The sequence below is a fragment of the Chenopodium album genome, chromosome 4 (genome assembly GCF_948465745.1).
Source record: "Chenopodium album chromosome 4, dcCheAlbu1.1, whole genome shotgun sequence".
Taxonomy (NCBI): Eukaryota; Viridiplantae; Streptophyta; class Magnoliopsida; order Caryophyllales; family Amaranthaceae; genus Chenopodium; species Chenopodium album.
Genome location: NC_137837.1, coordinates 4,030,398 through 4,042,888, shown reverse-complemented (window position 1 = coordinate 4,042,888; position 12,491 = coordinate 4,030,398). Strand labels below are relative to the sequence as shown.

Sequence of the window (12,491 nt, the reverse complement as noted above, 5' to 3'; positions counted from 1 at the left end):
TTTCCTTACTTAGAGGCATATTATCAATCCACAATCAATTAATTCCAAAACAAATCAAGTCCTAAATGAAATATTATTCAATATGGGTAGAACTTTTTGAAACGCCCAATAAGGGTCTGTTCACATTTACTGAACTAAGCTGAACTGAACTGAACTGAACTGAACTGAACTGATTGGAGCTGAACTAAACTGAACTGAACTGAACTGAACTGAACTGAATTGAGCTGAAATGAATATTTTATGAGAGAGGAAAATTAAGAGTTGAACTGAACTGATAGGAGCTGAACTGAACTGAAATTAAGTAAATGTGAACAAGCCCTAAAATAGTATATGGGACTAACATTATGAAACGGAAGGAATATTAAACTAATGATAAATATTGAAATTACCGTGCATGGCACGGGATCTAACCTAGCTAACTTACTGATAGAGAATGTACGTAGAATATTCTCTTCGTATATTTAGAATATACTCCGTATTTTGTAAGAGAATAGTATTGTCATATCTTAGATGTCTTTAATCTTCGTATATATGGTAATCTATTAAATACACTATTTAGGACTCTCATCGTTACCTTATTAATATTGACCAATATTACCATTATTTTAGTTTTTTTTTTTTTTTTTTTTTTTTTTTGACAAGTACTATTATTTTAGTTACATACATTATTATTTGATTTTATTTTTATTTTTTTTAATTGGATTCTATTTCCATGTCAAACTTGTAATGAACTTGCTCTAAGCGTACCATTTTCATGTTAACCCGGCCCATACATAAAACATCACTCTATGTTATAATTCATTGATTCCCTAAATAAATATTTCTAATTTGGGTTTGAGATTATACATAGGAGAACACAGAGGCCAAAACATAATTCATAACTTTCAAATCTATACGGCTATGCCTTATCTTTTATCGTTATAACATTTATAATTATTGATCATTGATCATAAAGGTTGTTTAGCAATCCACCCGTCTTGGTTGATAAAAGTTTGTATATCGTATTGCTTAACTGTAGAATAATCCAACTTCTTTTCCCATGAAACACGTTTTGCAATATCAGCGCCTGGACCCGTACAATTAACTTCAGCAAAGATCACATCATTTCTGCATTTAATACAACACCATATAAATTTTCAAGTCATAAACTCGACTGTTTTAGCACTCCTTAGTTGTTTAAACTCAAAAAGACAAAATAATATCATACCTAGTATGTAAAATTGATTATGTATGACCTGGCCTAATTTAACCTAGGTTTGGGTTGCTTTACTCAAATATCATTTTTTAAAAACATGTATGGTGAAAGAGATTGATTATTAGAATAACTTACTCGTGCCCACTTTGGTTCCAAATATCCCATCCCTCAGGATTAACAACTTCACTGAATTTTGAGTCAATGAAAATAACCCTTGCAGAAGCATTATATGCTCGTCCTAAGTCTGCATGTCCTGTTCCCGAAACATCACAGTTTCTAAATACATAACCAGTAGTATCATCGGTTGATGGTCGACTTTGTGCAGTAATCCATCCTGCTCCCGTGACATTTATGGTACATTGCTGCAACATTGGTAAAGTGTTACTCTCAAGCATATGCAAATGGACAAACGGTAAGGCTCAAACTTATGACATTAAAGTCTTCATAATTAATTAAGGTGGTTAATAATTTCCTCACTATCTTGCCATACATATTTGGTTAATATGTATACATACTTCGTACAGCATATAGATAAAACTTCTTAATCGTATTTACTTCTTCTTTTTTTTTTTATTTTTTTTTTTTAATGCAACAATTTGGCTGGCAAATTTGCATAGGTATTACTGGACCATCAACCATTAATATTGCTAATTGTGTTATAGTAATAATTGAACTACATTATAATTAAAAAATAATTATATGAAAATTTACATGTGACTAGCTACTTAATCCAAAAAAATTACATTATACAAGTAGCATTTAATTTTAACACAGAGTACATAAGTTGAAGAATAATCAAGTTTTGTGCAAAATCAAATTAATTGTTATTTTAAAACAAAAAAAAACACACACAATGGAAGAGTACTACATATATTTATGATTTATTTATACCTCGTATACAGATTGACCGTTTCCAAATATAAAATCAGCAGCCCCTTCAATATAACATGACTTGAAATAGTGACGGCCCTTTCCATCCCACAATGTATCTTGGTAGCCAACGAAACCACATGAATAAAACGCATGCTTGTCGCCAAAAGATCCAAGGGAAACAGCGGGAACTCGCTCAGTATCTTCTGGTGCTCCAATACTAGAATTCTGTTAGAAATAAAGGTACACATTAGAATTATTAGTTAATCAATTGATGAATAAAATTCCAATTAGAACAATAAGAATATGAGATTGAGTAATTACATGCATAAAATATTTAACCAAAAAAAATTTAAAAAAATTGAACCCTCAAAAATTGATCATATCAATAAGAATTGCAAAATTAATAAAATTCAAAATTATATAGTGTAATCATGGAAATGAATCATTTAAATTATCTCCCTTTAACTTCTTTTAGAGTTATAAAGTTTAGGGTAATTGATATCGTAATTTATTTATTTTTTGACAATAAATGATATCGTAATTAGGTTTTAGAGAAGTAAAAAAAAAAAAAAAAAAAGGGTGGATCAATACTTGTGAAAACTAATACCCTAGCTAATAATACTCTCCATTTTTCAAACACTTGAAGTGGTATAGCTGTATAAGCATTAAGGGTCTGTTCACTTCAGCTTATTAATTTCAGTTCAGTTCAGTTCAGTTCATCTCCAATCAGTTTAGTTCAGTTCAGCTCAAATTAGTTCAGTTCAATTCAGCTCATAATTTCCTTCTCTCATAAAATATTCATTTCAGCTCAGTTCAGTTCAATTCAGCTCCAATCAGTTCAATTCATTTCAGCTCAGCTCAGTAAATGTGAACAGACTCTAAAAATAAGTCAATGATTAATGGACCTTGACATAATTAGAGGAATTTAACCATTGATATTTAATTAATTGACTTATGATAAAAAAAATAGAAAATAAAAATTACTAAAAACTTGTCAAACCTAAATTCAACAATGAAATTAAACACCCATTTTTTTTAAAGGGTAAAGGCAAGTAATACATGTTTAGGCCACGTTCAACTCACCTTATTTTTGCTTAATTGAAATTATTTTTACTGAATTGAAATTATTTTTACTGAATTGAAATTATTTACACTGACCTAAAATTATATTTGTTGAACTAAAACTATATTTACTGATGTTCAATTATATTTCTTCTTTAAGTTTACTGATTTTTACTGAACTTAAATTATTTTTATTGAACTAAAATTATTATTTTTACTAAATTGAACTTATTTTTAATGAACTGAAATTATTTTTGTAAAGTGAATTGAACAAGGCCTTAGTGTCCTTTGATTTGCCTTTTTCATCCAAATTTTTTTTATCTTTAACATGTTTTTTTTCCTCTATATATGTGATAAAATTAAATTAAGGCTAAAGTAATACATTTTTAAATTAAAATTACCCCCACACAATGCATATGGGGGGCTAGTGAAGTGAACGGGCCTAAGGAGGGCCTTGATGAGAACTAATCTATCACGATTCATGATCCAATTTTTATAAGCCAAATACTTGGAAGTGGGGATGCTATATTAAGGGGATCCCCATGAACCTCCAATCAAGTAACCTGAGTTGATAAAATTTGAACCCTAAATTACCTTTAGGATTTAAACCAAATCTCTTACCAAGTAAGTCAAATCATGATTGTTGAGAGACTTACCATACTCATAAAATATTAATCATTTTTTTAGAGAAAGTAATACTACTCCAAAACAATTATACAGCATAATAATTATATATAATTTAAAATGAAATAAAAATAAAGTTACCTTAAAAGTGACACTCCTAGCTACAAAGTTGTCAATAAACAAAGCAAAAGTAATGCTATCTAATGTTGAAGAATGATTGTCAAATGTTATTATTGTTGTAATACGATCGCTTCCTTCAAGAATTATGCATCCTCCTTTATCTGGTAGAATCGTAATCTGCTCCCTACATGATTACAAATAACAGTATTAAGTGATCAGTACACATGATAAGTGTGGAGCAACTAAAAGTTGTAAACGTTAAAAAAAAGGAAAGAATAAAAGAAAATAGAGACATATTTTAAGACTTACTTGTAAATTCCGGGATTAATTAATATTTTAATCCATTGATTATTGCCAGACGGAATGGAGTTAAGGGCATCTGTAATGGTGGTGAAATTTGCACCACCTGATTGTGAAACGGTGATAGTATAAGCTACCGTAGATGCATTTTGACAGTCTGTAGCTCCAGACAACAAGAAACAAACATTTTGAAAACTAAAATACAACACAACTAATAGGAATACAAGTTTCATATTTGAAGGAAGAGGGATGAATTAGTTAATCTAGCTAGTAAGACAAGCAAGAGAAAAGTATTAACAAATTTTTACAGTACATTATGTGAATTATATAAAGAATGATAAAGAGATAGCTAGAATTGGAAACATATCAAAGGTCAACTCTATTATTTTTGTATTTCATAAATCATGATACTATTTATCCAACCAGCTCATGTATTACAAAAATTTTATACTCTTCTATTTATGTCTAAAGGAATATTCTCTCCATTTTTTTTTTGAAAAAAGTAAATCACTTTTCTAATTCAGTCGTTTTATTGAATACATTACGAATACTTTTTTTTTGAACAGTATAAATTTTTAAATGAACCTGGTTCACACTAATTTATTGAGAGAAACTATGGTTATTTTATTAATAAAAAAAAGGTCACTATAATAAAAATAAGATCACTATGTTGAAATAAAAGTTATTTTGGTAATATATAGGCTATTAAAGAGGTTAATTTTTTTAATGAAATATTTTATATGCTGGTCAATATGAATAAAAAGGTTATGTTAAAATTAGGGTCATAACGTCGTATTCAAGTTTACAATAATATTAAACGTTAATAACGTTATACAAGTTTTAATAAAGGTTATTATGTTAAAAATAAGGTTACTTTGTTAAAAGTAAGGGTCACTATGTTCAATATAATATCAGTTGCGTGTGTATAAATCTCGGGTCCACAATAAAAATTATTGTAGACCAGGTCTACGCAAGCGTTAAACGTTTTCGTTCATATATTTTTATTTCTCTGCTCCGTTCTTTTTCAATTGCATCTTCAGGATTTTACGATTGTCAATGTCATGTCATATATCTATGTTAATTATATTTAGTCAAAGTATAATATGGAATAATTAAAAAACACGGAGAAAGAATAAAATTCCAAGTACTTAAGGAAAAATAAAGCAAGGAGTGATGCATTTAAAAGTATATGTGGAGCAGTGGAGGTCGGGAGTATAAAACACTACTTTGCACTTTGCAGGGAAAAAATTGCTAGCAATCTAGCATTGGCTAAAGGGCGGCAATTGCCGGTAAAAGAGGCAACAAAATAGACCATATATAGGCCAACACATGAAGGAAATTAGACAATCATTATTTTTCAATTGCTTAATTTATAAATTGAAATGTGGAATGATACTTAATTAACAAATCATAATTTAATCTATGCCTATCCTTTATCATAAAAGTGATTATAAAGGTTGTTTAGAAATCCATCCATCTTGGTTGATAAAGGCATGTGTGTTATATTGCTTAATTGTAGAATGATCCAACTTCTTTATCCATGGAACACGTTTTGAAGTATCAGAACCTGGACCCGTGCAATTAAATTCTGCAAATGTCACATCAGATCTGCATTTACCATAACATAATATTAGTTTTTGGTTATGATTAAGTCAATGAGTACTCTATAGTTAGTTCAACTCTAAAAACTCAAATAATAATAACATAGAGCCGATTTAGTATAACTCGATTTAATAGACCCCAGGTTTAGGTTGCTCTACTCGAATTGAAGCATATGTACGAGTGCTTTCAATCAAAAGACATCTATTGAAAAAAGGTGATTTAAAAAACTTACTCATGGCCATTTTGATGCCAAATGAACCATCCCTCAGGATTAACAGCTTTACTGAATTCTGAGTCAATGAAAATAACTCTTGCAAAAGCATCATATGCTCGTCCTAAGTCTGCATGCCCTGTTCCCGAAACATGACATTTTCTAAATACAAAACCACTGTTATCATTGGTTGATGATCGACTTTGGGCAGTAATGTATCCTCCTCCCGTGACATTTATGCTACAATGCTGCAACATTCGTAAAGGGTTACTTCGAAGCATATGCAGACAATGATGCTCAATTTTGCGATAAGGTGATTTCTTCACTAACCTCACCAGAAATGTTTGGCTAAATGTACACACACAAACAGACACAGTACAATTGCTTAATACAATTTATCCCAATATGTATTTATTACATGCAACAGTTTAATCGACACATTTGCCAAGCATAACTTTTTCCACAAAATTCGTAACTGTGTATTAATAATATTTTAAAAAATTGTTATTATGAATATTACTTGATGACTTATATATTAAACAACATAATGCATAATAGCATGTAATAAGTTTTATACATAGATGAAAATTCATGTCAAATAGTATAAGAATACTTTGTATATTTGTGATTTACCTTGTACACAGATTGACCGTTTCCAAATATAAAATCAACGGCACCTTCAATGTAACATGACTTGAAATAATGACGACCTTGATAATCCCAAAGTGTATCTTGATATCCCACGAAACCACAAGAATAAAATGCATGCTTGTCGCCATAAGATCTGAGGGCAACGGCTTGAGCTCGCTTCGTATCATCTAGTGCTTCAATACCATAAGAGTTCTATGAGAACAAAAGGTCATTTAAGAATTATTAGTTAACCTATCAATGCATAACTCTATGATTAAAACAATGAAATTAAATAAGCATATAATAAAAATAAAAAAAGTGAACAAATAAAAAACAATTTTATTAGCAAGAAGTAAAAGAAAAAACAATAGAATCCGTTACAATATACGTGGTACTCCATATTTCTTTTTACATATAGTGTACGTGTATTTATTAAAAAAGAGAAAAGGAAAATGCTTTATAGTAATTAATAATATAATATTTATTATATGGACTATATATATAATGGTTGATGTAGAAAATTTATGCACACAAAACTCTTCTCATTCCGTAGAAAATTTAAACACATTCTCATTTGACCCTAATATAAAGAACACATTGGGAGCATATAAATCAAATGTCTCAACACTAGAATGAACTCATGATGTTAGATTTGAGAATGTTGAGGACTCACCAAACCTGTAAGAACTTAATATACGGATTACGGAATGAATAAATAATGTAAGACCTAAGAAAAAAATGGGAAATTTGATTATTGAGAGACTTAATTACCATACCCATAAAACATTAACACTAGGAAATTAAATAATACTCCGAAACAATTATACGGCATAGTAAGTATAAAAAAAAGAAAAGAAAAGTGGAGTTACCTTGAAGGTGATATTCCTAGCTACAAAATTATCAATGTCCACAGCAAAAGTAGTGCTATTTGATGTAGAAAAATGATTGTCAAAGGTTATAATTGTAGTAGTACGATCATTTCCTTCAAGAATTATGCAACCTCCTTTATCTTTCTGTATTGCAATTTGCTCCCTACATGCTTAAAAATAACATCATTATTAAATATGCCCATGTTAAAATATTCAAAAATGAGCATAAGGAAAAAAAAATATTAAGTAATGGCATATTTAATGACATACTTATAAGTTCCGGGGTTAACTAATATTTTAATCCATTGATTATTGCCAGACGGAATGGAATTAAGAGCATTTGTAATGGTGGTGAAATTCGCACCACCTGATTGTGAAACGGTGATAGTATAAGCTATTGTAGATGCATTTTGGCAATCTGTTGCTCCGGACAACAAGAAACAAACATTTAGAAAACTGAAACATAATGCGATTAATAGCAATTCAAGTTTCATACTTGAAGGAAGAGTGGTGATGACTAATTTCAATTAGACAAGTAATAAGCAAAAGGTGTTAACTAACGTTTACAATATATTATACAAAGTATATAAAGGATGATAAAGATTATGCCAAATAATTAGAAATAGAAACATATCAACGACCAAACTCTATAATTATTCATAAAGATGAATTTTTAGTAAATAAATCGTGACATACTCTTTTTATCCAACCAATTTCGGCCTCTATTATATTGTCTTTATACTCTTCTATTTATGTCTTAAAAAATACTCTATTTCTATAAATATGTCGCAATGTTACTGATTTTGTTATATTTGATATATATATATATATATAGTCTAATTGGTGATGTACTTGATGAACACTCAGTATCAAAATGGTTAAGTACGCAACAATTTCATGAATTGTTAGAGCTGTCAAGTCGGGTAAACGGATCGGGTTTGAGTCGGGTTAGTGTGAGTCGGGTCATCTCGGGTCGGATCAATATGGGTTAATGTCATAACATATGCGGGTCGGGTTCGGGTTGGGTCATGCTTGAGTTGGGTCACGTCGGGTCATACATCTTATCAGATTTGGGTCGGGTTTAGGTCGGGTTAGTAAAAGGTCGGGTTACATTCGGGTCAGGTGAAAAATAGGTCGGGTTAAATTCGGGTCTTTACGGGTTTAAACGAGTTAGGGTCGTTCTCGGGTTAGAGTCGGGTTCGGTTCAAGTCAATTATTTACGGGTTATAATAAGGTCGGGTCATTCTCGGGTTCAAGTCGGGTTCGGTTCAAGTCAATAATTTACGGGTTATAATCAAGTCGGGTCATTCTCGGGTTCGAGTCGAGTTCGGTTCAAGTCAATAATTTGCGAAAAACATGTTTCGTCCCTGAAATTCGTCCCTAAGAACATGTTGTGAAACTAAACTCTTAAAATTCAAAGTGAAATATTGAAGGAATAGAATTAGGATTCAATTTCCGTTCCAATACCAACATGAGATAATGACCTATACATATTGATTTAATAACAAGTCGGGTTGTATTTGGGTCGGGTCAATAACAAGTCGAGTTGATTCCGGGTTTGTAACAGGTCGGGTTGAAATTCGAGTCGGGTTTGTAGCAGACTAGCAGGTCAGGTTAGGAACAGGTCAGATTGAATTCGGGTTGGATTAGGAACAGGTCGGGTTGAATTCGGATTTTGACGGGTTGAAATAGGTTTGGGTCAATTTCGATTCAGGTCGGGTTCGGTTTAGGTCAATAATTTACGGGTTACATTCGGATCGGGTCATCTCTAGGTCGGTTAATGTTCGGGTTCGGGTCTCAAATACTCGGGTCAACTCGGGTCTAGGGTTGGTTTCAGGTCGGGTTAGGTCGGGTTCGAGTCACCATTTTTTATCGGGTTCAGACGGGTCGGTTAATAGGTCGGGTTAGGGCCAATATTTCGGGTCGGGTCAGCTTTTGACAACTCTATTTATTATATATATGGAGTAACATATATGCATTGATTGCATAGTTGATCTAGTAAATAAAGGTTGACAAGTGATTGCCCATAATATTATACTAATTGATTCCAAAAAAAATTGTATAATTTTTAATAATCTTTTAAATTTGGAATATTATAATCCTATTTACAAGTATGGGATGTTCTATTTATATTAATAAGAAATTAACAGTATTTATATGAGAAAATTGAGATCCACATCTAACATGGAAGTATTTATTCTTTAATTAAATTTCATATAAGGGTGATCAATTCATTTTATAAATTATTAGGGAAAATAAACATTTAATATCTTTCCTAACTTGATACTGTAATTTAATATCATGCGCAAATCAGGGTAGTTACTAGTTAATGTTATATTTTCAATTATTTATTTATTTATTATCATTTTTAGCTCCTTAGTAGCCCTAAGGGCTAGTATAACATCTTTCAATTTTTTTTTATTACAATAATGTCTCTAGCTTGTACGGTAAATTATTAAATTCCATTAGTTATAAACTTATAATTAATTTTTATTTTTATTACATGAGAAATTGTTGAGGTTTATTGAAGAAGTATCTAATAATTATGACTTTTCTTATATAGCCATCATATCTTTTAATTTTTCATTTTAATAATAAATTAATTATACAATTTTTTTTTTAATTATTTGTTACTCCGTAATCTAATATATATATAAATAAAGTAGGCATTTTTCGGAAGCATTCGGGGCGCCACATAAGAAAAGTAAATATTTCGTCCAATGATAAATTAGATTTGTATTTTAATTTTGAATAAAATAATTGTATCACCACGTAGGTATTAGTAGCGAATAAGATATGGTATTTATCTTATAAAATTTTAATGCCACATAAAAAAAATTGTATCGCCACGTAGGTAAAAGTAGCGAATAAGATATGATATTTATCTTATAAAATTTTAATGCCACGTGGATGAAAAACCACAAATTTTATTTATCATTATCTTTATTTATCTTATAATAATTGTCATTTTCAACTCCACTTTAATAATGCAACCGAATCAAAATTATCTTATAAATGATTTTTTTTTAACCATTAAAGTATAATAAGTATGATAATTCCACTTTAATACTTAACACTTTGGTCAAATAAAAATTTAAGGGAAAATTATCTAGCTTGTGACACTATATCACAAATACTAAATAATACCTCCGAAAAAAAATTATATTTAAATGATAAAGTATCATTATAAGATAAATTTTGATAGTGTTTATGATAAGAAATTAAAATTGTTCATTAATCATAATTAAATTAAATTTTTTTATACCTACTGTTATAAATTGACACATATACGACACCAACAAAATTTCATATTTATACAAAATTCGCATCTAGAGAATTTTGTATTGGTAATTTTGTGTCAGTTTTAGGTCATCAATGGTAGGGTACTTTTTAGCTTAATTTCATATGTTTATGTGTTTGTTTGATGAATTTCGTTTTTACATGCAGATTAGAGAATTAAATTCGAGCAAAAATGATTAAAAATTCAAAGTACGAGATTTTCACCTGTTTGATGTACTAAATTTCCACAAACAAAATAGCTTAATAAGTCTGGATATGGTAATATTGGACGAAGAGGTATTTTTAAAAACAAATATTGTGATTTGGATTGCATAATCAAATTATTAAATTAATTTAATTTCTTATTTTTAATTTCAGGGTGATTACACAAGTTCATGCCTCAATTTAAAGCCAATTGTGTTCAACATTTTCGTCCAAACTTGATTGAAGACTATGAAATGTTTACTCTATTAGAAACTTTTCAGTCGTTCCAAATAATAAGCAATATCGCGTTGTCATATCGACAATAAAATAATGATTCAATAATTAATGATGAAAAAATTCCAATGCATAGATTTGATTTTATACATTTACAATTTTTAGATCTATTTCGCAACAATTATATCGATATTTTTTTTATTAGGTTTTAATAATATTCTTACATATATTTATGTGTATCTAATAATTTTTTTTTTTACATTTTGCTTATGTGTAATTTTTTTAATGTTTTATTGAAATATTTATTAGGAAAAACAAGTTTATGTAAAACTTTGGAATAATATTTTGTTGAGCATACGAAACAGAAAAATCAACTTAAGTTTGTTTTTTTTAAAAAAAATTATTCTTATTCATTAGTCAAGTATGCAAAACTTGAATTTGTTAAATTGAAATAAACTATGAAAATATTATCTCATTCGTCGGGTGGTTAAATAAAATCATTTAGATCAATGAAAAGATTTTTTTAATTCTATTAAAAAAAAATTAATTTTTTAATTATTTTTTAAAAATATTCTACTTCTAATATAAAAGATAATAAGAAATTACAAAATAATATACAAAATGAAATACAAAAAAACTGTGCATCGCACGGGCTTACATCTAGTATTCTTTTATTTAGGGAGGCAAATCGATATCGTGAACAAATAATTAAATTTGCAAATAAAGGAATGGAATATGGTGCATTTAAGGACTAGTCATTCTTTAGTTTAGGGTGAATATATCATCTATATTATCAATTTATCACTGTACCTTGGTACCAAAATCTTTTATGGTGCCCCAATTGTCACATTGGTGAAAAAATCGATTAGGGGATTATGCATCTACATAACTACATTTGATCGACAACGGAAGGTGCACTTGTGTAAGTTTTCAATGTTGCAAGCTTTTGCAACATGTTTTTGATCGATCAATATCATAGTAAGATGATGTTTTTGAGTATCTCCCTGAAAACTTTGAATTTTCTTTTTATTTATTTTATTATATTTTTTTTGTTTTAAAATTTTAATATATTACTCAAGTGGTTTTTTAATACATTAATTTGAGTTTGGTGTTTTATTAATAATAAAAAAAATATAGGTAATGAGAGTGAGGGGTAGCTCAAGTGGTTAGAGCTTCTCTCCCGATCCTAGCTCCAATTTAAGTATAACTCTTTCAACAAATGCCACTACGAGATCTTTCATTCTCTTAATTGAAACAATTTACGCATAACAATCCATAGTCCTTTAAA

At 29.4% G+C, this 12,491-nt stretch overlaps 2 protein-coding genes across 2 annotated transcripts; both read right to left on the bottom strand.

Moving 5' to 3' along the window:
• Positions 1-947: 947 nt before the first annotated feature.
• LOC145627504 (putative pectinesterase 66) lies at positions 948-4,407 on the bottom strand. The gene is made up of 5 exons (XM_081679890.1): positions 4,184-4,407; positions 3,896-4,058; positions 2,087-2,293; positions 1,331-1,557; positions 948-1,107 (listed from the first exon to the last, which is right to left on the bottom strand). The coding sequence occupies exons 1-5, from the start codon at positions 4,405-4,407 to the stop codon at positions 948-950; spliced, it is 981 nt and encodes a 326-aa protein (XP_081536016.1).
• A 1,215-nt stretch (positions 4,408-5,622) lies between these two features.
• Positions 5,623-12,158, bottom strand: LOC145627503 (putative pectinesterase 66). Its single transcript, XM_081679889.1, has 8 exons — positions 12,097-12,158; positions 7,757-7,942; positions 7,487-7,649; positions 6,621-6,830; positions 6,318-6,335; positions 6,008-6,235; positions 5,914-5,930; positions 5,623-5,782 (listed from the first exon to the last, which is right to left on the bottom strand). The coding sequence occupies exons 1-8, from the start codon at positions 12,156-12,158 to the stop codon at positions 5,623-5,625; spliced, it is 1,044 nt and encodes a 347-aa protein (XP_081536015.1).
• Between the last annotated feature and the right edge of the window lie 333 nt (positions 12,159-12,491).